This window comes from Puma concolor, chromosome D1 (genome assembly GCF_028749965.1).
Source record: "Puma concolor isolate L17-30 chromosome D1, mPumCon1.1.hap2, whole genome shotgun sequence".
NCBI lineage: Eukaryota > Metazoa > Chordata > Mammalia > Carnivora > Felidae > Puma > Puma concolor.
In genome coordinates this window covers 59,497,321-59,522,087 of record NC_141676.1, presented here as the reverse complement: position 1 = coordinate 59,522,087, position 24,767 = coordinate 59,497,321, and the positions used below count along the sequence as shown (strand labels likewise).

The window sequence follows — 24,767 nt, the reverse complement described above, 5'->3', positions numbered from 1 at the left end:
GGGCTGCTGCTCAGGTCATGATCTCCCGTTTCACGGGTTCGGGCCCCGTGTCAGGCTCTGTGCTGACAGCTCGGAGCCTGGAGCCTGCTTCGGATTCTGTGTCTTCCTCTCTCTGCCCCTCTCTCTCTCTCAAAATAAATAAACATTTAAAAAAATTAAAAAAAAAAAAAAAGCAGGTTGAAGAGGTCAGTGTGGCCTGTGCTGGGTCTGCAGGGCCTGGGTGACTCGCCAGGGACAGACAGTTGCTTCTGGCTGTCTCAATCAGGACACAGCCACCAGGTGGGCTTTGCCACACCTAGTAACTGAAGCCGTGGGAAGGGACAAAAGGCCCCAGGAGAATATGCAGAGGAGAGAGAAGAGGTTTGCCTCCCCAAGATGCCCCTATAGTTATGAATGGTGTGAAAATTCATCAAGCAGGGGGAAGGGGGGAGATGATTCCAAGAGCCACAATCAGCTGAGCCCTGGGCTGAGGCCCTAGGGCAGGCGGTTCTGCTTTCCTGATTTGAAGTGCAATTTCCATTCCTGGTGCCTTATAATGCTCATTTGCGGGGGGGTGGGGGGGTTGTGGAGGGGCAGGGCAGAGGACATGTGGGACTCAGTCCCAGGCTCCAGGAGTCCTGGGAAAGGCTTGTGAGAGCAGGGGGACCTGGGCGTGCGCTCCTGTTCACAGAAAGCCCACCTGCTATACCTCAGTCACTGCAGTGATGTGCCCTCTCGGCACCCGCCCCCCAGTCTGCTCTCCTATGGGTGTCAAGGCAAAGGCTGTTACCCCATTTTACAGATTCAGAAACCAAGCCTCAGGGAAGAACCCTAGAGGCCCCAGCCACAGAGCAAAGGTGGGGACAGATGTGATGGATCTGACCAGCAGAGGCCCTACTCTTGGGGTAAGATCTGGCCTTCTACCCCCTCTGGAAGGCTGCGAATGTGGGAATACATTTGTATGCTCCTTCTAGAGTGGAATGAAGTAAAGCTGAGAGCCTTCTCCCCCAACTGCCCCTCCCACTCTACAACCCCACAGGACCTAAGTCACCAGACTACAACAGCACCCCACTGCACACTGTTCCCTAAGCCCTGGGCTCAGCTTGGCTCAGAGAGCCCTCAGCAGCTGCATCCTATTCCACATACCTCCCCAGGGAGCCACGGGCACAGAGGCTATGCCAGACAATTCCCAGCAATTAGGAGGCTCCTGGTCAGTCAATATTCCCAGCAAGGCCCTAATGCATCTCCCCCCTCCTAACAGACCAGAGGCTGTAATCCTTGTGCTGAGGTTAGCATTTGGTCGGGTGGGGCAGGGGAGCAGGGGTAGGTCGAGGCCCTGAGTGCCGCCGAGGTGGAAGCTGTGGGTAGGCCCGAAGCCCAGACCGACCGCCCCTCTGGAGCAGCCCCTGGGCACTTAGGCCTCAGCTCAGTGCTGCCTCCAGGAAGCATGCCCCGTCGCTCCCCCTCCCCCTGCCACCATGCACAATGTTAAGTGCCCACAGGTCCCCCTTACTCTCTCCAAAATACCAGCTCCTGAGCCATTATAGCCGGCCCAGGGGTTGAGGTCAGCAAACTGCCCCCGTAAAAGGGCTGGGCAGTATGTATTCTAGTCTTTGTTGGCCATTCAGGCTCTCTTACAATCACCCACCTCTGCAGTTATAGTTACGGAAGCCATAGACAATACATAAGCAAATGATTGAGGCTGCATCCAATAAAACTTTATTTATGGACACGGAAATCTGAGTCTCGTATAATTTTCATGTGTCACAAAATATTCTTGTTTTCATTTGTTCCCCCAAACTGTGAAAATATAGAAAAACCATTCTTAGCTTGTGGGTTATATAAAAATAGGTGGCTGGTTGGATTGAGTTACATGAGTTACAATTTGCCAACCCTGGGCCTAGAGCAAGGCCCCTTGGAGCCAGACTGACTGGCTCTGCTGTGTGACCTTTGGCAAATGGCTAAACCTTTCTGTGCTTCAGATTTCTCATCTGTAGAATGGGGGTGATAATGATAATACGTGGGGAATGTCAAATGCTGCGGCTGCTTTGTTGTTCTTGCAAAGCAGCTTTTGGCCATTTTCAAAGGTTAAACACGGAGGGGCGCCTGGGTGGCTCAGTCGGTTAAGCATCCAACTCTTGATTTCAGCTCAGGTCATGATCTCTCATGGTTCATGAGATTGAGCCCTGCATCAGGCTCCACACTGAGTATGGAGCCTGCTTGGGGTTCTCTCCCCGCCCCCTCTCTCTGCCCCTCCCCTGCTTGCACACTCTGTCTCCCAAAAATAAATAAACGTTGAAAAAAATTTTTTAAGAATAAAGGGTGAAATTTTTGGCTTGTGAGTTTGATCTCATAGGGCTGCTATAAGAGTTAATGCAGAATAAATGACTGACTTTGCCTCTCACGGGTCCTACGGGGGCCCTGAGGGCATCGGTGTGCCTTTCCTGTTCACATTGTCTCCAGGACCTAGGATAGGACCCGACACATAACATGTGGCTTCGAGTTTCTAGAGTCCCACAGATGGGGGGTTGCATCCTGACTCCTTGGGTAAATTATTTGGCTGCTCTGGGCCCCAGGACCCTCGTCGGTCAACGGAATGATAATGACAGTGGTGATAAGGATCAGATGATGTTTGACATCGGGGCGTGTGAGGGGCCCAGGCCGGCGGCCACTTGACCACATTTGGCCCTTGCTGGCCCCAAGAGGCCGAACCCCCCCCCCCCCCGCCACAGGTGTCTCCTGGGCGCCAGGCAGGGTCGGGCAGTTGCCCTGATGGCAGCAACTCGACCCACAGGCCACCATTCATTGTTCCACCCACCACGGGCAGAACTCCCTGAGCGGGCAGCCCCCTGAGCCCAAAGGAGCAAACACTTTGGGGGCACCAGAGCAGTTTCCCAGCTTGACCGCAGCCAGGTATCAGACTGCACGCCAGGCGCCGTCCCGTCCTTTCTCCGAGCCTCAGCTTGTCCAGTTATCAAATGGGTTTGGGACGTAGGCCCTGCCACCTGAGGGGCAAAGTGTTCACCCAGTGCCTGCTGTATTTCAAATAAAATACATTGGGGGACACGATTGAGAAAATAAAGCTGAGAACGGCTGAGGGAGGATGGGAAGGGGTTGCAGTTTGACAGGAGGTGGCCTGGGAAAGTCTGGTTGAGAAGAGAACATTTGAGCAAAGACCTGAGGAGAGGAGGGGAGGAGGGAGCCCCGTGGAGCTCTAAGGGAAAAGCAATCCCGGCACAGGAAGCAGCAGCAGGGACAGAGCAGGTGTGGCTGGGGGGGATCGGGTCGGGGGTGAGGGGCAGGAGACTGCCGGGGAGCCGGCAAGGGTGTGGGCCTTACCGCGGGGCCCTGTGCGGGACTGGCACCTTCTGCTGGGGCTGGGGCTGGCTGCCTGCACCTCCCCTGCCTCACGCCCCTGTGCTTCCTCCTGCAGGACCGGCCAGGGGCCTCATGGGTGCCTGAGGGCCGGGCGCCAGGGCCGCACGCAAGAGCATGGTGAGACACCAGCCCCTGCAGTACTATGAGCCACAGCTGTGCCTCTCCTGCCTCACGGGCATCTACGGCTGCCGCTGGAAGCGCTACCAGAGATCCCACGATGACACCACACCGGTGAGCCAGGCTGGGATGGGGTCAGAGGACTAGGGAGCCCCAGGGCCTGGGGGAAGCGTCTCAGCTCCATCACTCTGCTGTGTGGCTCTGGACAGGTCAATGCCCCTCTGGGTTTCAGTGTCTCCTTCTATAAAATGGGCCCGTGGTCACTCCTAAATCTACGTGACCAGGTGGGAAAGGAAGTAGGCCACCCTGTCACAGATGAGGCTGGTGAGCTCTCCTCTGACACACGGGACCTGGGCTGCTCCTGAGGTCTTGGCAGAGAGGGACGCTCCAGGAGGGACACTCCAAGAGGAAGGGCTCACCCCAAGGTAAACAGAAGTTTTCAGCTTCCTGGCAGATCCAGACAGGCCGGCAAGCAGGTGAGTGGTTGGAGGGAAGGGTGAGGAGGTGGTGCCAGGCCCTCCTGGAGCTTGGGAGCTGGCAGGGCCATGGCCTGGCACCAGGACTCTGTCACCTGAGCCACAGGCCTGTTGGAGCTGGCAGCAGGTGCCCAGCCAGATAAAGAAAGCCTCCTTCAATGGCCGGCACCCCAGGCCAGACCCAGAGCCGAGCCACGCTTCCGTCCCTGGGTCTCTGTCAGCCCATGGATCTAGTTTCTTCTCTGAAGGAACCCAACTCCTTCAGGAGGGAAGAGAGGGAGGTCAAAGGAGTTTATCTAACAGGTTTGCTGCCCGGTAAACAGCTTTCCTCCTCTCTCCTGTTTGTCGGAACAAAGAAGCCAGCCTCCAAATTCAGCCAGCCTTGAAATAGGCCAAAGGTGTGGGTGGTCAGCTGAGGTCAGAGGCCAAGTATCACCAGGCTCTCTGGATGGGGAGGATGGGGAAGCCCGTCCACCATCCTGACCTCCTTCTCTGCCTGTGCTGGTGACCGACAGAGCACTAGCCTGAGTCAGGAGCCTGGGTTCATGACTCCCAAATGGTAAGAAGCAGGTGCCACATGGCCTGATGTATTGCCACTCCCAGCCCAGAGGAGGCCACATGCTAAGCTGAGGCAAGGAAGAGGGAGGGGCCTGCCCAAGGCCCCAGGGCAGGTCCCTGCAGTGCTGGGGTGGCAGCCTCAGTCTACCCTCGGCCCTGCCTGGGACAGCCTTTCCCTCTTACGTGTTTGTGGGATCTCCCCAACAGTGATGTGGGCCATGAGATCGGAAGTCAGGCAGGCTTAAGTCCAAAGAGCGCCTAGTTGTACCAAATTGCACAAAATTGTACCCGGTTGACTCTGGGCTTTCTCACCTGTGCAATAACATCCCCACTGAGGGAGCTGCCGGTGGCACTAATGGCACCAAGGGACGGGCACAGTGCTGGCTGTGACTAGTCGTTAAGCCATTCCCGACTCCAGGGCCTCGGCCTCTCCATCTGTGAAATGGAACAGGGGTTGGGTCAAGACTCGAGAATTCCTTTTCCACTGTGATCTGCTCTGAGCTGCGTTCTCCCCAGGGACTCGGGGCAGGCAGCAGGGCCTCCCCGTGTCGGGAAAGGCAGCAGCGTGGCAGGCAGCTGGCATCTGGGTGTCTGTGCCAGGAGCGGTGCTGACACACGGCTACTCGTTCCTCCCAACGAGCCCTCGAGCCAGACGTCGCGGCCACCATTTCACATGGGGAAGCAGAAGCCAGGGATGCCAGTGAGGGGCAGAGTTGGGAGCTGACCCCGGGCAGCGTAGGTCCAACAGCTCCGGGTGGGAAGACAGCGGAAGCTGAGGGAGGAGGATGGCTGGGCTCCCCAGCGGCAAGCCCCTTGGCTGTCAGAGTAGCCGCTGGAGGAAGGCGTGGCTCCCAGGACATCCCACACCCCTCAGTGCGCCCAGGGCAGGCCCATCCCAGGCTTCAGAGTCAGGAAGTGACCGGGCTTGGCTGTGACCAGCACGGGGCCCCGGGGTGGAGGAAGTGGTGAGCTGAGGCCAGTTCTGGACTGACTCAGAGCCCAAGTGGTGCCGGCTCCACAGATGCCAAGATCTGGGGTGCCAGGTATGGCACAAAGGCAGTAGGGGCTGCAGGGGCCACAGGCCAGCTTGGCCTGGAGAGGGTTTTGCCACAGCTCTGGGTGTCAGAGCCTCCGGGCCTCCACAGGAAGGGCTGAGCTCACCTCAGGCGACCCACGAACCACGGAGACTCCCCCTTCCCTGTCACTCACCTCATTCCACTTTCCCGCCCACTTCCCCGGGTTCCAGCCTCAGCCTGCTCACCCTTTTTCTCTCTTTCCCCCTTGTTCTTTCTCCCCAGTCCCTCCTTAGATGGCTGGGTGAGGACCGAGGGCGAGGCCTGTGATGTCCCCGGGGGGGCTGGGCCCTCTAGCCTGACACAGTGAGGGGAGTGGTGATGGCGTCAGAGCTGGTGGAGCAAACTCCCTAAGTTTTGCTGAATGAACAGGCCCTGGGGTGAGCTCTGGAAGCACAGGTTGGGGGGAAAGAGCACTGTCAGGGCCTCCAAAAGGCGTGGGGGCTCCAACTTTGGGCCTGTGCCTCTTCTCATCCCCAACTTCCCCTCAGACTTTGGGGGCCCCTCCCTCTGCCCAGGTACTGCCGCCCCTCAAGTCCCCTTGGGGGAGCCTCCCCCGGCCTTTCCCAACTCAGGCAAGCCCTGGCTCAAGTTCTTCTGTGAAGCCAGACCTCTCTGGTCCTCATCTGTGAAATGGGGTGACAGACTGGGGGTGAGTCGCAGAAGCATTTCACTCATGATCTTGCTCAGCCTGGGAAATAAAGCATGAGAGTAACAGTTAACATTTATTGGATACCTATTGTATGCTGGGATCCCAGAGCTTACCTGCATTGCCCTGTTGATTTGTTAGGTCGCCCCTGTGGGGCAGTTAACTGTCATGCCGATGGAGAACTCAAGGCTTAAAGCCACATCACACATCACACTGGAGAGAGTCCACGATAGATTTGCAACAGGAGCCTCAGGAAGATGAAGGGGGTTGGGGGCGGGGGGGCACGCATGGTTGGAGTAGGAGATTAAATGAAAACTTGCAAGAAGGGGAAGAAAGCAGGGCCTGGAGGATCACTTGGGAAGTTGCCTGGGGAGGAGGAAGAAGATCGTGAGACCAGGAGTGTGCGGGGCAAGAATGGGAGTGGCTTGAATGCCAGACCTGGAGCCTTCCGTGGCTCTGGGATCAAGAGCTGGCCCTGCAGTACAGGAGTGGATCCTGGGGAGCCGGGAGGAGCCCCCTCCTCTGGGTCCCAGCTGGCAGCCTCCTTCCTGCCCCACCAGCCTATCCTTCCTGTCCCCCCAGCCTGACGCATTCCCACCTCCTCCGATCCTTTGCTCGTACTGTCCCCCACCCCCAGGACACACACTGGACAAATAAGGAAGCAGGAAACTGAGGACCGGAGAGGTGAAATGACCTATTCTGCCCCCAGCCCCTAGGGAGTGGAGGAGCCTGGCAGCAGGAGGCCGGCTCACTCGACAGCTAGGAAGGGGAAGTGAAGCTTTTTATAACTGGGGATAATTAATTGGTTGTTGTCTGTGACTCATTACTCTAATGCCGCCAATTAAGGACTTGCTAGGACAGAAGACAGTTCTCAGGCTGTCCCCCAGGGCCCCCTGAAGACTGTGTGTCTGTGGGAGGCAGCATAGTGTCAAAACCAGCTTCTCTGTAGCAAGAGGCATATAGGTCAGACACCTGAAGGAACTTCCCAGCCCAAGACAGGCAGCGACTGTCACCTCTCTCGTGTTTCTATAGCACATTTGCCTTTTGAGGGCTGTTTTTTAAAAAGCTCGTTTGGCCCCTCTGTCTCACAGAGGAGGCTCCAGGAAGAATGAGTGGTTTATTCAAGCCACGGGGGTTGAAGGCACAGCCTGCATTGCCCCCTGCTTGCATCCCCAGTCCAGACTGTTCCACACCCACAGTCTTGTCTGGGATGCACTAATTACTTATTTAATCAACACACCCGTCCGTCCCGATACTTGCTCTGGGCCCTGGGGTCAGGGAGGGGTATCTGACCCGGCTCCCCCCCTCCCTTGAAGGGCTCCCAGGCTGGTGGGGGAGCATACAAGATCCAACATACCCAGGCCACCCAGGATGATCCCTGCTGAGGCCCAGGAAAACCCCAGGCAGGAGAGCTGGCCTGACCTGATGTCTGGGAGTTAGTCCTGTCTCGCCGGCTGGGGAAGTGTTCAAGGCACGGGGAGCCATGCGGACCAGAGCTTCCTTGTGTACTGGAGTTTCTTGTGTTTGGGAACCGAAAGCAATCTGGCCTCAGTGTGGCTCCGCGTGAGGAGGGAAGGTGGTGGCTACATGGCCTGGGCCTGAGGCTGTGCCAGGGAGCCTGTTCCCCCTCCTGGGTGGAGGCAGCCCAGTCAGACTCAGGCCGTGTGAGGACCAGTCTGGTTAAATTGTGGAGGATGCGCCGAGGGGCCTGGGGTGGAGGTGGGGAGAGCAGGGAACTAGAGAGAGAGAGAGGTGGAGGCTGCTTTGCATACCCCAGGGAGGGGTATGCCGGTTCCGTGCAAAGGGAGGGATTCTAGAGACACTTGGAAGGTATAATCAACAGACTGGCTGTGGAAGAGATTGAGGGAGTCCTTTATGATGCCTCCCACCATCCCCTGATTTCTAGCCTAGCCGGATGAGGCCATTCCAGGGATGGAAATGGTGCTGTGTCCAGGGGCAAGTGGGAGGGGAGAGTGGTCTCTGTAGAGTCCAGGAAGAGCACAGTGCAGGTGGGACACAGACAGCTAAGTCTCTCTTCCCCCAAGACCTACTTCCTACGACAGGAGCCCCTGCAGCCATACAAGAAGACCCCCACTGGGGGATGTTCATCAGACCTCCACCCCCCACCCCTTACCCCTCCCAGGAGAACCTCACCCCTTCATAGCATCCTGCTTTTGCTCAGGCTGTCCCCTCACTTGGAATGTCCCTTCTCTCTTTTACATCTCAAGGCTCGTCACGAACGCCTACCCTTCTAAGAATTACCCCCCTCGAACAAAAAGAGAATCAGGCCTCCCTCCCTCCCTCGGGCTCCCACAACACCTCAGGCCTGGGCTGCCCCTTCGGACTGTGACTTTCTGTGTTTCCCAAGGGACTCAGTGTTGTGAGAGTGGAGCCTGGGCCTCGGAGGAGGGGCCTGGGCCAGGCTGGGAGGATGGTTGAGGCAGGGCCCTGAAGAATGGTGAGCAAGCCAGTTAGGGGCCGTGCCTGCCACCCTGCTGACTGGGCCTGGAGAGGCAGGACCGCTGACGAGTTCTCAGATATTGGGTGTCTGGAGAGGGCCAGCATACACGTATGGACAGGTGCATGCTGTCTTCCGGTGCCCCCAGCTGTGGTTGGCAGATGAGGGCGCTGACTTCGCAGGACCTCCCAGGCCACGCTCGGAGCCAGATTGGGCTCTGCCGGTGGGCAGGAGCCCAGGGGTGGAGAGTGTCCCAGCTGGTTCCCCACATCCCTGTCCTGTCGCCACCAAGTGGGCCTTGACAGGGGAGTGGATCCCACCTGGGAGTCAAGCTGGGCTCCCTGGATGAAGCAGCCTTTGCCCTGGGCTTCAGGGTGTGATTGGAGTCAGCCAGAAGTGCTTGGGTATTCCCTGCCAGGGAGCTGTGGCCTGAACTCTGCCCTGTCTACATCGTGACTTAGTGTGCGACCCTCAGGCAAGGCCAGACCTTCTCTGGGCCTCAGCTTGCTTACGGGTTAGATGGAGGTTCAGATTCACGCCGCAAGGGCCAGTTAGACAACGGGTACCAATGCACATCGCGTGTGGTGCAAGAGAGACTGCCGTCCCAACCCTGGGGAAAGTGTGTTCTCCCTATAAACTTTCAAAGGGGTGGCTGTTCCCTTCTCCAGCACTTTGGCTGAAAGGGGCCCAGCAGGTCAGAGGGGCGCCCTCTGATCCCCAGTTTTCCCACTCCTAAAATGGGGATAAGACCCCATGTTATCCTTTAAGCCTTGCAGGGCTGACAGGACGATAAGAAAACGGGAGATGATGTTATTGCATCCATGAGAGACAGAGGAGAGTCTGGCAGAGCGCTGGTTTCTTGCGGTACAAACAGCTGAGGATTTATCGCTGCAATAAAGCCAGGCCATCTCTGGCCTTCAGGAACCCCTGTACTCCACCTAGCTCCTCCTTGAATGGTGCCGAGGGTGCCTGGCCCTCCCTGGGAAGCGGCTAACGCTCCGTGACTGCCTTGAGTGTCTGCTTAGGGAGCCTGGGTGGGACAGGAGATGGAGCATCAGCAGTGCAGCCACCCACCACCCTGTGGCCTTGGCAGGGCCCTCTGAGGGCCTGGGATGATCCCTCCTGAGCCCCCCGTCCCCCCCCCCCCCCACCAGCTCCTCTGCTCCTGTCTCCCCATGGGCTGATGCAACCCCTAGGGTGGGTGGGGAGAGGCGGGGTGTTCCAGGCTGGGCTTGGTTTAATTCTACTGCCTGATGAGCCGCTCTGAGTGCACCCCAGCAGAAGCAAGGGCAGACAGAGGCCTAATTGCCCAGCTCTCTGTAGCCCAGAAAAATAAATCCGGCCTCTTAGGCTGTCAGGAGCTGGCTGGGGGTGGGGACTCTAATCCCTTTCCCTGCTTGGCCCTAATGCTGTAATACATCTCAAACCTCCCCGGGCCACCCCCTCCCCCAAATCTCCTGGGTCAGGGCCAAAGTAATCCTGCCAGGGCCTGCCTGCCTCTCCCCTCCCAGAGCTCCCCACACCCTTCCCAGCTGACATTTCCCAGACTTTTTCCGGTGCATCAGTCCCCCCATTTGGCATGTGGCAAGGGTGAAAACAGGCTGATGAGTGGAGGAGGAGCTGGCATGCCCGAGATCCAGCCTGCAGGAGGGCAGACTGGCCCTCTGTGGGTAGGCACCCCTCAAGCTCTCCAGTCTTTGCAGGGCTGTGTGGTGCCGAGGGCACAGCTGAACTCTGCAAACTTTTTTTTTTTTAAATGTTTATTTATTTTTGAGAAAGAAAGAGCAAGAGTGTGAGCAGGGGAGGGGCAGAGAGAGAGGGAGACACAGAATCCAAAGCAGGCTCCAGGCTCTGAGCTGTCAGCACAGAGCCCAGCGCGGGACTCAGACCCACAAACTGTGAAATCATGACCTGAGCCCAAGTCAGACAGACGCTCAACCGACTCAGCCACCCAGGTGCCCCACTGGACTCTAGGACCTTAAAGCAGAGTGGGGACCCCAGGGGTGGCACAGGGAGCAGGGCTCAGCCCTGTGGAAGGAGCCGTGCCCAGCAGCACCCACACACGGGGAAAGGGCTGCCGTGGAGCAGACTAGAAAGCCTAGAAGCAGTGCACACGCATGTGAGGATATTCTGTGTGGTGAACGAACGTGGAAATGACGGCAGATTTCACAAACCGTGTAGAGACAGCTGAAGTATCCATTTGGTGGAAATAAAATTAGATCTCTGCCTCTTACCTCAAACCAAAATAAATTCCAGATGGATTAAAATGTATTTTTTTTCTATCTTTAAATTCCTTTTCTCTATTGAGGAAGTGCATATTTGTTGAGAAAATTCAAACAACTTGGAAAGATGTAAAGTAGACGGAATTCTAATCTTAACGCTTGAGAGAAATGGCTTTCCAACCTCTATCCGTGCACGTATATATACATCCGTGTGGAGCGGTAGACAGATGAATATAGAGAGCTGGGTGGATTACAGGTTTGAATGGAAACCGCAAAGCCAAGAAATTACCACTATAAAATGTGAATCAAATATATACTCTTGGGCTACCTGTCTTAAACATGGTTCCAAAGGCAAAAACCTATAAAGGAAAAGAAGGGTAGATTAGACTACATGAAAATTTAAATTTTTATGCAGAAAGCATAATAAACCAAATTAAATTAAAACGATGAAATAAGAAAAAATACACAATAGGAGCGCCTGGGTGGCTCAGTTGGTTAAGCATCTGACTTCGGCTCAGCTCATGATCTCACGGCTCATGAGTTCGAGCCCCACATCAGGCTCTGTGCTGACAGTGTGGACCCTGCTTTGGATCCTCTGTCTCCCTGTTTCTCTGCCCACGCCTCCCGCCACCCCACCCACTGCCGCCTGAAAAAAAAAAAAAAAAAGACATTGAAAAAAAGAAAAAGGGGCGCCTGGGTGGCTCAGCTGGTTAAACATCCAGCTTCAGTTCAGGTCATGATCTCACAGTTCATTAGTTCGAGCCTTGTGTCAGGCTCTGTGCTGACAGCTCAGAGCCTGGAGCCTGCTTCAGATTCTGTGTCTCTCTGCCCCTCCCCAGCTCATGCTCTGTCTGTCTCCTTCGCTCTCTCAAAAATAAGTAAATATTAAAAAATTTAAAAAAGAAAAAATATACAGCACATATGAAGGTTAATACTCCTACATAGAGCTTTTATATCCCCATAGCAAAGGAAGCCAGTTCTCCCAAACAAAAGCTGCTGAGCTCTGTGCCTTTATACCTTCTGCTCTCTCCCTCTGCCCCAGTCCGGGCTCCCTAACCTGTCATCCCAGCAGGCCCATTCCTTCCAGCTTTGCTGCATGCACCCCCTCCTCCGGGAAGCCCTCCAGACCATCTCTCCTCCCGTAACTGGCCGTAGGATGGGAATTGCCTGCTGGCTTCTCAGTCACCTGTGGGGGTTGCTCAGAGGGGAATCCAGGCCTCATTCATCTCCCTGTGCAGGGCACAGCACATATATCTAGGATGACTGGAAGAGAGAGGTGGCAAGGGTGTGGAGGGGAGGTGCTGGGATTTGCTTTGGTATGGGGTGTGAGGTAGGGGTATAATTTTTTACCAATAGATGTCCCCACTCCATCTGTCGAATTCTGTATCCTTTCTGTACTAATTTACTATCTATTAATCTTGTGTCCTTGCTTCCAGGCTCTTCCCCTTCTTTCGGTCTGTTTCTCCATCTCTGAATTGGATCTGTAGAGGATGAGGCAAGATGATCTCTGAACTCTTGTCTAAGTCTGAAATTCCAGGGTTCCTGGCCTGGCACTGCCTATGACTCACTGTGTGACCTTGGGCCAGGCCTGGCCCCTCTGAGCCAATTTCCTCCTTGGTCAGACAAGGACAATTACATGTCTTGCTCATTGTTGCTCTGGGACAGTTGGAGATGCTGAGGGCACCCAGACCTGGGTGTGAATTCTGGCTCCACTATTACATTTGCCCTTTGTGGCCTTGGGCAAGCCACTTCCCCTGGCTGACCTCTGCTTTCCTCCAACTATACCACCTGCTTTGCAGAGCTGCGGGGAGGACGAGAGGAGTTGGGGCATGTGGAGGACTCCTAGGGGCACCTCGCCCCAACTCTGTGAAGAGCCCACGCAGGGCTGTGTCCTCCACAGCCAGCGATGCGGGGCTGGGAGGGGGCACGGGACAGGTGCTATGCCAGGGTCTCCTTCCTTCATCTGTGCCAGCTCCTAGGACAGCAGCCTCCAGAGCTGGCCTGCCCTCTGCGTCCCACCAACGGTGACACCCACCCTGGGCTGGGAGCAGGTGAGCTGCTGGCTGTCCTCAGCAGCCGGAAGAAATTGGGTGTAGGGCAGGGGGCGGGGGGAACGTCTTGATCACTGTCTTCGCATAATTAAAGGGCTGTCAGATGCGAAACGATAATTATAGGAACCATCGTGGATTTGGCGACTTACAGCTTACATCTATATCTGGCAGCCCTCCCGTGAGGTAGAGGTGATGTCACCCCCGTGAATGGAGGAGGAAGCTGAGGCTTGGTCCTGAGCGGCCCATGGCATGCGGCTACTGGGGAGGAGGGCTGAGAATTAAGATCCAACTCTTGTTTACACCCCCCGCAGTGCCCTGGTCCTGTGACCCCCAGAATTTCTTGCCCTTTTACTGGACTTGTTGTGTGTAGAATCCGAGAACCAGCTTCAGGGTGGCGGCCGAGGATGTCAGTGGCACCTGAGGGAGGGACGGAGGGACTCACTATAGGTCCTGCTGGTCTCTGCAGCATGCCGACCTGCTGGCCCCATTTTACAGAGCAGGAAGCTGGTGCCCGAGAGGATAAATAGATGTCTCCCCCAAGGTCACCCATTTAGTAGGAGGCAGCCAGTCTTGGGTTCAAAGCCAGTGTTGCTGGGCTCCCAAAGGCAGCCTGCCTCTATCCGGCTGCTGTCTTAGAAGGAAGAGGCAGGCAGCACCAGAGGGAGAGCACCCGTCTCTGCAGCTAAGGAGCCGAAGCAGGGTGGGCTCCTCCCCTGGGGGCTGCAGAGGCAGGGACTGGCAGGGAACAGGAGTCTAGCGAAACAGCGCTGTCCCCGCCATCCTGTGAATCTGAAGTCTGTGGCCGTGTCAAGGACGGATGGCTCCTGCTGCCTATGCGGAATTCAGGCTCCGGGGTCTGTTTGGGGGTCCAGGGCAGGGTACCCAGGAGGGGAAGCGGTGTCTGCGTGCATCCTGGCCTGGGGTGGAGGTGTGGGGTGGGCCGGGCCCCCGGGCGAGTGGTACAACACGCTGTCACAGGCGGGCCTGTGCGGGCGTTTCCTGTGGAGGGCTGGCTTTGTGCGGCAGCCAGGCTTGGCGACTGTGCGAGCCCCCGCTGCTCATAAGCTCTTTCAGCACGTTTTTCTCTGAATGCAGAAGGCTCTGGGGTGGGCGGGACGGAGACGAAGAGGGACCGGAGACGACTCCACGATCATCAGGAGGCGGTGAGGAGGAGCGGTGGCGTCTGGGAAATTGGCACAGTGTCGCCTGGCGCGGGATGGAGGGACCCGTCTTCTGGAGGGTGGGGACAAGAACAGGAGGAGATGAGGCAGGGGGCGCGGGGCTGAATGCCCTGGCCTCTGGGGCTGGGTCTCCCCGCCTCTCCATCACCCCCAGCTCCCGGCAGAGGGATGGAGCGGCCCCCGCAGCTCGCGGCCGGGCCTGTGCCCCTCCCCAGCTGCTCTCAGCCTCTCCCTGTGCCTGCTGCTGCCCAGCCAGCTCAGGAGCTCCCTGACCCTTGTCCCGCTCAGGTGGCTACAAGGCTCTGAACGGAAGGAGGCTGGGTATCACAGGAGCTCCTTCTCCTGGTCCCTCAGCCAGAGGATATGTCTGGGTTGGATGATGGCCCCGTCCACTGGGGACCTGAAGCCTCCCCGCGTCACAGTCAGGTTCACGCCTTCACACCATGTCTGAGCATCATCTTGCGCTCTGCAGGATGTGAGCCCAGGGTATGCGGACGTATCTCAGCCATCCCTGCCCTGAAGGAGTCCACAGCCCAGGGAACTGTCCCTTATTATGTGCCTACTGTATGCCACTTGATATATATCACCTCATTTAATAGCAATCCTCCAAGGTAGGGGGTTATTCTCCCTGTTTTACAGGCAAGGAAACTGAGGCTCAGAGGAGTTAACTTGCCCAAGAGGCAGAGGCCGGTCCATCTGCCTCCTGAGCCCAGGTTATTTTCATCTCCACATTTCAGAATGTGATTGAGGGTCAAATTGGCGGGCACCACGACTCTGTGCAGAAGTACTCAGGGAAAGGAGGTCTTCAAGGCCTGGAGGGATGCGGGTGTTTCCTGAAGGAGAAGGAGGTTTGGCCTGGGGTAGAGCCCCGAGAGAGAGGAGCGAGAATCGCAGGGGGCCAGGCTGGGCCTGGGACTACCATCCTGGGTCCCAGACGGCAAGGGCGGGTTTTGGGGAGAACTGCGCAGGGCTGGCTCTCATGGGGGCGTCTGTCAGGATACCAAGTTCAATCCCACATCTATCCTCCCCCACTTGGTGACCTCGGGTATGTCCCTCAACCTCTGACTCCCCCCTACGCATCCATACTGAGCCTTTGTGCAAATGAGCAAAAGTCTCCCCTTCTCCAGGACTCATGCCCAGCATGTACTGGAAAACAATCATGGCAAATATGTGTACTGATGGTAACCATGACGTGAGTGCCACTTCTTAGTGATGAGGTCCACAGCTCGCTCAGCTGAGTGTGCTGGCCCTTCTCTGAGGCTTGGGGGTTTTCCTCATTTGCTCTCGGATGGAGATAAAACCCCACAAAGAGAGAGTCCCAGGCCCTGGGCGGACTGAGAGGTGATGGAGGGCCGGTGGGTCCACCGTACCTCCCAGCTGGCAGTGACCTCAGCGCCCGTACTGCCTGGGAGCAGGCCCAGGCCTTTCTCCTGTAGTGGCCCTGACAAGGACCCTTAATGCCATTTGCAGCCTCTTTGTTGATGGAGCCACTTCCTCTGCCAGTTCCTGGCCTGTCCCTCCCCTTTCTTCCAGCCCCCGCCATCCAGGTTTTTCCTCTGATTGTTCTTACAGTGACCTGTCGCTTCCCTGCTGGGGTCGAGTCTCTTCATCCCCGTCTACAGGCTCCCTGTGGCCATGGGGCCACCAGCTTCTAGCTCCCAGGATTTTCATCTCCAGGTGGCCCCCGACCCCAGCTCGTGCCAGTTCTGATAGTGGGGTTCCTCATTCCTTAATGCCACGGCCTTGCCCCCGTATCTGCTGTGCCCTCAGTGTCTCATCCACCTGCCGGCTCTAATCTTATCTGGTGTCCAGGGCTGGGGCAGGGGAGCCCCTCATTCTTACCCAGTCTTTCCTGCCCCACCCTCAGGATCTGGTCAAGTGGGGACAGTGGCCCTTAGTGCACAGGGCCCGTCTGCTGTGGGTCCCCCAACGCCTGTGGTATTCCCAGCAAACCTGTCAGAATTGCCCCTCGGTTATGCATCATAACTCACCGTAGGACATCCCCCAGCACGTGTAGCAGCTTTTCTAACCTGCCACTGTCCCTACAGCTAGCCCCCTGGTCCCACCAGCTATTGAATTCCAGGCTGCTTGCCTGGGACAGGACCCATCATAGGCTGAGGCCTACCCCTCACCCAGGCCCCTCTCAGAACCCTGTCTAGTGGCCAGAGGTGCAGCAGCTTGCCCCTGCCGAAGTGGAGGGATCTCTGTGGACGGATGGCCATTCACTGCTGCCAGCCGGGGGTCCGCAGAAGACCGTGGGCCCCTCTGCGGGGGCGGGATGGTAAGCCCCCGGTGAAATGTCTCCTGGGTGGGCATCTTCGTGGCAGAGTAAGAGAAAGGGTCTTTTCTCACCTATCATTATCAAATTCTTCTTAAGTTCCCACCCCACCCCGGGAATAGGAAGATCACCTAGATCTCGAAGGTGCTTACAGTATAACAGAGGTAACTGACATATAAAGACAATTCTAGAACTACAGGGTCTATGCTGGAACAGACATGGGGTCAGGGCTATGGAAGCTCTGTGGACGGGAGATTGACCTGATGGGAGAGGGAAGGCCTCAGGGAGGAGGAGCGCCGCCCCGTGAACCAGAGAGGGGTTGCCTTCTAAATGGAGGGTATGGCTTGTGCAGAGGTACGGGGCTTGAAGAAGCCTGTTGAGGGTCTGTGGGCAGTTCAGAGCGTGGCCTGTAAAGTGCCTGTGTGAGGGCAGAGGTGAGGGCTGAAGCCAGTGATATTCTCAGGCTGGGGCATGACATGACCAGAGAAGGATCAGGCTTCGAGGACCTATGTTTAAGCTGGTCTGGAAGCAGCCAGCTATGCTCTACAGGAAGTAGGGGCGAATGAATTCTTACTTGTGACCAAATGAGAATTGGAGGCAGCAAGAGGGACTCGGAGAAAGCCGAGACCCGGGCGATGCTAGGCCAGCCGGGCTGGGGTTGCTGGCTCAGACGGGGCACCCCCCAGCCCTCAGCCCCGAGGCTGAGCTACAGCCCTTCTCTGCTCCCCCAGACAGTCCCAGCCATTCTTGGGTTCCAGTGCTCCAGAAAGGCACATGGCTCACCCTGCTCCTATCTGGGGTTTCTCCATTCCTGAGCAAGGCTGCACCTCACGGGCCCAGGGCTGGGGCTCGTGCCATTCTCTGTCCAGGTGGGACAGACACGGGTGGTCCGGTCTCTAAGAAACCACCCACCGCCAGCTGCTGGAAAGATGGTTTCACCTCCGCCTCTCTGCTTATGTACAAAGCGGGGCTAAGCAAGGCTGCCTGGCTCTGTACATGACAGCGAGCGGAGGAGGCTGCTTTCACTGTCACCCAAGCTCAGACCCTCCTGCCCAGGGCTAGGCACGGAGTGGGTGCTCAGTGTGGACCTTCGTCGGGGTTTGAGGGCCTGTCCTGCGTGCTGGGCGTGGCAGAGCATGCCTGAAGCCGTGCTACCAGAGCACGGACTGCTTGCCAGTCCTGGCTCCGAGCACTTGGCTTGTATTATCTCATTTAATGCTCACGTCAACCCCGTGGTGGAAGTACTAGTATTGTCCTCACGTCACACGGGAATACACTGAGGCACAGAAGGGTTATGTCAGCTTGTGATGCCTGAGGCTAAATGGCTTGTAAGCTCCAGACACTGTGTGCATAGCCGCTCCACTGTGGTGTCTTCTTGATGGCACAGGATGGAGGTGTCCCGGGCAGTGAGTGAACTTTCTCTCCTCTTGTACTTGCGTCCCTGCCTGCAGTCATAAATGCTAAGGGAGTGTCCTTGCAGAACCTGCAGTCGCTTGCGAGACACAGTCACGTGAGCCGATCACGGTGCACAGGGCGTGAGTTTAAAGTCGGGGGCACTGAGGCTGTGGCAGCACCGTGGGCTGGGCGGCAGAGGTGAAGTCCAGGAAGACTTCACAGAGGAGGTGACATTTGAGCTGACTTGAAAGGTGAATGGGAATGTGAGACAAATAAACCAGGAGGGATGGCTCTTCCGGGGTGAGGGAATTGGTTGGGGAAGGGGATGAAGGCAGAGAGGTGGACAGAACACCCCCAGAGGGGCTCCCCTGCTTGGCTACGCAGTGAGGAGCCATCAAGAGGCTACGCTGAGGTTTGAGCCATGGCTCTGGGCTGGAAGGATCAAAGAAGCCTAAGGGAGCTGCAGGGAGCCCGCAAGCCTTCTGGGCAACAGTCAGGCAAGAGATACCCAGGCTGCCCAAGCCCTGCAACCCCTCAAGGTGGGGGTGGTCTTTGTTCTCTTCTATGCTGACTTCCCCTCAAACGCCGTTTGTTCGTTCTGATGATCTCAGCGGTTTCCCAGAGAGCAGGATGTTCCCAGCTTGCTGTGCTTCTGAGATAAGGCGACAGACGAAAGCAGGGATAAACCTGAGGGCCCAGCCGGAAGTGCCTGCGGACCTCTCTGGAAGCAGCAGTGTCGGGGGCCCCCACCCCCCTCCCTGCAGGAGACAGAGGGGCTGCGTGGCCCAGCCCCGAGGGGCCGGTGCCTGGTACGGGTGGCAGAAGGCTACACTTCGAGGCCAGAGACTGGGACACTGGTCTTTAATGCTCTACTCACTTGCTGTGTGACTAGGACAAGTCGCTTCACCTCTCCGGGCCTCAGTGTATTTATCAGTAGCATGGGGCAGGTATGGGAAAGAATACCTACACTGTAGGTGTGTGCGAGAAGGGAAGGAGGTAAGCGATGTGGCCTCACAGACTGCAGATGACCATGCCGGTAAAAAGGCTTAGGGCAGACACGGCCTTTGCTCCTGGGAGCCATCGCCAATATGGGGAGAACGGTGCACACTGGAAAGGCCTCAGCCCAAGGGGGTGGATCCCTGACCCCGCTCCTAGCTCCCTACCATTTTGTGACTTTGAGCTCTGTGGTGTTGGGCAGGTCGCTTCCCCCTCTGAGCCTCAGGGTCCCCACCAGTATGAAGAGGCCAGTAATCCCTGCCTGGCAGGTTTGGCTATAAAGTGAGAGCAGGAAGAACATTCTAGATGGGAGGTGGCCCCAGGATCCAGCCCCTGACCTCACCTGACCCCTTTCCCCGCTCTGTTCTTCCAGTGGGAACGCCTCTGGTTCCTGCTCCTCACCTTCACCTTTGGCCTCACACTCACCTGGCTCTACTTCTGGTGGGAAGTCCACAATGACTACGATGAATTCAACTGGTGAGTGGGTGTGGGGTAAGCAGGGGACATGGGGGCCTGGGCCCCGGGCTGGAACTGCGGGGCTTGGGTTGGAGCCTCTCTCCCAGGCTGGCCCTCAGGGCTCTCCGTGTGGCTTTTGGGGAGCAGGGTCCTCTGGAAAGAACAAAGGCTGGGCAGGAGCTGAGACCAGCTGGGAGGAACAGGGAACTCCTTCCTGGTGCTGCTCTCATGGAAAACAGGAACATAAGATGGGCAGGGCTCAGCCAGGGTCCGGGGCCCCTGAACCTCTTTGTAGGCAAGAACCCCAAGGCCCAGAAAGACCAGGGCCTCAGCAGAGGAGGTGACCCCAGACCGCAGGCCTCCTCAGTCCCTGAGCAGGACTTTGGGCAGCGCTGGCAGATGCTATGGTTCTGGGACAGTTCAGGGTCCTTTATGGGCACCAGCCTCGGGTCCAAGGGCAGGGCTGTCTGAGGCTGGGACCTGGGTATGCAAGGGTACCTGTTTCTTCTTCACCCGCCTCCGTTGCCTGCCTTTGCCAGACAGTGAAAGGCATGGGATCGGGGTAAGTTCCCTGGGTTCTAATGGAGACTCCTCCACTGACAAGTGTGGAAACTGAGGCCCAAGATCACATAGCCGCTTAGGAGCAGAGTTGGGGCTTGGAAGCCAGGCCTCCTCACTCCCTATCCAGTGCTGTCTTTTCCTTCTGGTTAGAAGTTCAGCTCAGTTCAGTGTGACCATGAGCACACTAAGGTGAGCCTCTCAGGCTCAGTTTCCTCTCCCGTAAAATGGGATAATTCCAATCTCATCAGGTCTTTCTGAGGATGAAACGAGATGATGGCCATGGGAGGGCTTAGAGCTCCATGTCACCCTCAGGGCTGCTTCCCAGGAGGCCGGATCTCCAGCTGGAAGGTGGCCATGATGTTAGAATTGGGGATTTCTAGGACTCTGGGCTTCTGACAGGCTGTGGTTCTAGGATTCTGGGATGATCCTAAGACTCCGTTAATGGAGTCTGGGCATCCACTCCCCTCTGCATGGCACAAGGCTGTGCCTCTGTTATTAATGAGCACAATAAAGGATGTGCTGCTGTCCCCCTACAGCCCAGCAAGATGAGCTTGAGTCCCAGAGGTGCCCTCTGGCCTTTATTAAATGCCATAAATCAATTATTCATCCTCACAGGTATCCAAAGCGCCGGCACTGTTGTGCGTAAATGGGAACATTCCCTGCTGGCCTTCCACTGCAGTCATTGGACACTTCTGCTGAAGGTCTGCTGCCTGGGAGATCCTCAGGTCCCCCCGCATCGTGTACAGATGGGGAAACTAAGGCCCAGAGAGGGCAGGACTCACCCACAACCACAAAACCACTAAGTGCCAAAACATATATTGAGGACAGTTTGAGGAGACTGGAGTTCAGAGAGGTTAAGTAGACTTTTCACAGTCACACAGTGAGGTGCAGACAGATGTAGGACAGGGACTTGAGCATGGCTGACTGTATCACGCTGTCCAAGAACTACCTCAGTCTGCCCAAAGAGTGAGCGTCCTGTCACTGGGCAGCTCACGCAGAGGATGGGTGCCTACCCTGCTGGGGAGTCTGCAGGGGGAAGGCCTGCCTGCGACTTAGGGATGGCCTGAAGGCCTGTAGCTCCATCAGCCTGTCACTGTCACCTCGGTTTCTTGGAGTCAGTGCTGGGGTTCAGGAGACCCTGGCCCCGCCCTCCTAGTCCCGACAGCCTCTGGGGATAGTTCACGCAGCGAGGGGTTGCGAGCGAGAAGCAGGTGGTCAGGGCTGGCCCACCCAGGGAGGGGCCACGTGGGCTGTTGCTGTCCAGGAGGGCTCCCTGCCAAAAGTGGGAGACAAGTGGAACTAAAACATCTTTCAGGACCAGTTCCTAAGAAGCGAGTCCCGCCCTTCTTTGGGCCTCAGTTTCTCCACCTGTAGGAGGGTGCATTCAGTGATCTTCTAAGCAGTAGATTTCTCCCTGCAATCTGAAGATGAGGGCCAGGGTGCCCCATAGTGTCCTAGTGTCCCTTCCCATCACCCCTGCCCATGCCCGAGATGGCAGTAGGCCTGAAACTGCCTGGTGCCGGCTCAGAGTCTCTGACCACCTTGAGTAAATTGCTGCCTTCTCTGAGCCTCAGTTTCCTCAGTTGTACAGGGAGGATGTGGATGGCTCAGTCTTTCTGGAGAGCAACTAAGCAGTATCTATCAGGAGCCTTAAAGTCCATTGCCTTTGGCTCTATAATTCTATTCGTAGGAGTCTATCCTAAGAAAATAATTAATAATACAGAAAGCTATGTGCAACATTTTCTTTTTTGTGTTAATTTATAAGAGTGAATAATTAGAAACTGTTTTCATCAGTAGGAAATTGGCTACGTATGGTACATTAATTCAACAGACCACAGGGCTGTCAAAAAATCAGATTTCTTCAGGATTTTTACTGACCTCAGTAAATTCTTGTGTTAATAACAAGAAGAGAATTGATTACTTATCACGTGCCTTGCCTCACTTCATCCTCAGGAAACCCTGTGAAGGGCACTTTGTTATCTCCATCCTGTAGATGAGAAAACTAAGGCTGAGATAAGTCAGGTATTATGTCGTATCAACCCTAAGACCCCACATTTTCACACTCTAGCATCGAAATTGAGACGCATGTCACAATCGATGGCATCTTAGAATCGGGGAAGCCTGTCACCTCCACAGGGTCCTGCAAGCCAGTGAGAGGCAGAGTGGGGATTTGAACCCAGTGCACCTCCCTCCAAAGCCCAAACTGAGCATATGCTAGATGTGACAGGGTCCTGGCTTTGCCGCTTTACAAATATATAAGCCTGGCAGGGAAACCCAGCAGAAGAAAGGTCTGCAAAGTCTCGGCAGCGGTTACTTCTGGGCAGTAGAATTATGGGGAACTGTTTTCTTTATGCTTCTTGGCATGCCCGGCTGTCCCCTGTGAGCCCTGGACAAGCCTGACCGGTGAGCACGGGAACCGTGACATCATTACTGACTGGTCCAAGGCCTGGTCACTGAGCCTGGCTGTGTGAGAGCTGACAGCCTGCTGTCCCAAGGGAACCTCCTGGTTCCCTGGTGCAGGTCTGACCTCTTCTCCTCCCGGCAGGTACCTCTACAACCGCATGGGCTACTGGAGCGACTGGTCTGTGCCCATCCTCATGACCACAGCTGCTGCCTTCACCTACATCGCGGGCCTCCTGGTACGTGGGGCGTCTCAGAGGGCAGGTGGCCCTGCTCCCAGGGGGTGGGAGACTTGGCTTACATGGGCCGATGGAGGACCACCTGGCCTAAAAAGGGAAGCTGGCTTTTCCCGGGTCCTCCTAGCCTGCTGCCCCTCTGGGGCTCGGCTTCCTCCAAGGTGGGAGGTCATCTTTTGCCCCATCCTGGAATGTTTTCCTCCTGACCCAGTGACGAGGGCCATCTTGCTGTTAGGGTCCACTGCAGACTGTCTCTTCCAGAAACTTCTGCCTTGGTTCTTGCTACCAATTCTCTACTCCCTCAGACTCAGGTCGATCCCCATGCTAGACTGGGAGCTCCCTGGGGACTAGGCTCAAGTCTGCTTCAGAATCCTGGGGCCCTGAACTCTCAAAACATTAACTGGGCAGCCCAAGCGCAGCAGGGCCCAGTGACCTGCGGAGGGAGAAACTGTAGAGGAGGAGGAGGAGCCTAGCGGCCTAGAATAACCGGGGAGGAGGCCAGGCTTAGGCCAGGCTGGGCACTCCCATCGCCTACGGGGAGGGTTTGTTGACTGCTCTGACCAAGGTCCAGAGCAGCAGTGGGCAGAAGGGTGTCTGGGGAGCTAGCAGAAACCTTTGGGTCACACACGGTGCCCGACCGTCACCTCGTGGGCCCCCTCTTCAGGTCCTGGCACTATGTCACATCGCCGTGGGGCAGCAGATGAACCTACACTGGCTGCACAAGGTAAGGGCTGCCTCCCTGGGGGGTGGGGGAGGGGCAGGGAGGCCGCAGCCCCGGAGGAAGAGCTCGGACACGCCATCCTTCCTCTGCATCATGATGACAGCCGTTCCAGTGGCTAAGGGAGTGCTCACCATACACCTGGCACTGTTCTCATCGTCTAGCCTATATTAACTCATTTAACCCTCACCGGTAGCCCTGTGTGGTAGGTACTAATATCTTCCCATTTTGCAGTTGGGCAAACTGAGGTACGAAGAGGTTAGAGAACTTGCCCAGGGTCTCCCACTTAATAAGAATCTAGCTCTGTAGCTGCTGCTTGCCCAACTCAGGTCACGGCCCTGGCCCCCTCTCCTCTTCATCGGTGAGCTCATTGTAAACCTGGTGATGTTATTCCCAACTCAAAGCCCTTCCCACCGCTCTCCCCCTTGCTCCCGGGGCGATCCCAGCTCCCCCACTACAGCCCTGTATGACTTGGGTCCTGCTAACACCTCCCAACTGCTGGCTTGGGACAGCCACCCTCGGCTTCTGCTGCAGGAGACATCCCAGGCCCTGCCAGCATGGCTACCTCTCCTCTCCTCTCCCTCTTCCCTCTTGCCCTCCCTTTCTCTCTCCTTTGGACTCCTTCCTTAGTTTGCTTCCCCCACCTACAGGCTGCTCAGATTCCCCCAGCCCTGGCAGGCTCCCTTGCCATAGTCCTGAGCCTCTGTGCTGTCCATTTCTGCCTCGCTCCCCCACCCTGGCCCACCCCAGTCTGGGAGCTCCCTGCAGGCCAGATTGGCTTTGCCCATCTCTGTGTCCCCAGTGCCCCACTCAGGGCTGGGCCCAAAGTGGGGAGGCTCCACACATTCTGAGCCTCAGCGCTCTGAGCATTTATTGCATGCATGGTGCTGAATGTATGTGGCCCACGCTTGCCCCTTCTCGAGGCCCCAGTGGGCATGGGGTGGTACAAAGCCAATCAGGAGAGCCCCCCCCTTCCTGGGATGCCTGGGCCTTGGCGGGAGGCTGGGCACCTCTTTCTCCCCAGAGCCTGGCTCGGAGTGAGCATGCCATTTAGGGAAGGGACAGAAATGTCCAGAAGTAACCATGAGCCATACGAGATGGGTGAGGAGTGACAGGGGCAGGGGCTCACTTCCTGCTAGAAGGGGGACAGGGAAAATCCAGCTGGGCCGTGTGGAGTAGCAGGTGCCAGTGGGCATCCAGGGGCCTCGGAGGTCAGGTGCTGGGGGAGTCAGATCCCGGGGACTGAAGTCTGAGAGGAGTGAAGACCAGCCAGCAGCCCTCCCTGCTTCCTCCTGCTTGTCACTGTATCCTGAGGTGTCCTCTGGGCTTCTGAAGTCCCCTCTTGAAGCACTTTCTTCTCTCTGTTGGGCAGCCGACTTGAAAGAGCTGCACCAGCTGGCACCCCGGGTGGGGCTGGCACCCACCGTGGTTACCTCCTTGGGCTCGTGCCTGGTTCTCAGCAGGCCAGGTCACACTTGCCTGATCCTAGTGGAGAGGCCTCCGGAGGCACTCAGCCAGCCGGGGTTGCAGACCAGTACCCGGGGCTGCGAGGACCCGAGCCCGTCATCTGCACCAGTGCCAGCTC

At 56.8% G+C, this 24,767-nt stretch overlaps 1 protein-coding gene across 9 annotated transcripts in view; it reads left to right on the top strand.

The window, feature by feature from the left end:
* GDPD5 (glycerophosphodiester phosphodiesterase domain containing 5) overlaps positions 1-24,767 on the top strand; it is an 87,921-nt gene that overhangs the window by 41,456 nt on the left and 21,698 nt on the right. For 7 of the 9 annotated variants that reach the window (XM_086678341.1, XM_086678335.1, XM_086678336.1 and 4 more), the window contains 4 exons: positions 3,413-3,588; positions 19,185-19,288; positions 22,374-22,467; positions 23,129-23,188. In XM_086678341.1, coding sequence (XP_086534467.1) covers positions 3,472-3,588; positions 19,185-19,288; positions 22,374-22,467; positions 23,129-23,188 — 375 coding nt within the window. In that variant the 5' untranslated portion in view covers positions 3,413-3,471. Of the gene's footprint in view, positions 1-3,412; positions 3,589-15,409; positions 16,424-19,184; positions 19,289-20,443; positions 20,530-22,373; positions 22,468-23,128; positions 23,189-24,767 lie in introns of those variants that run through there. The other 2 variants (XM_086678343.1, XM_086678344.1) reach the window with 2 other exon arrangements.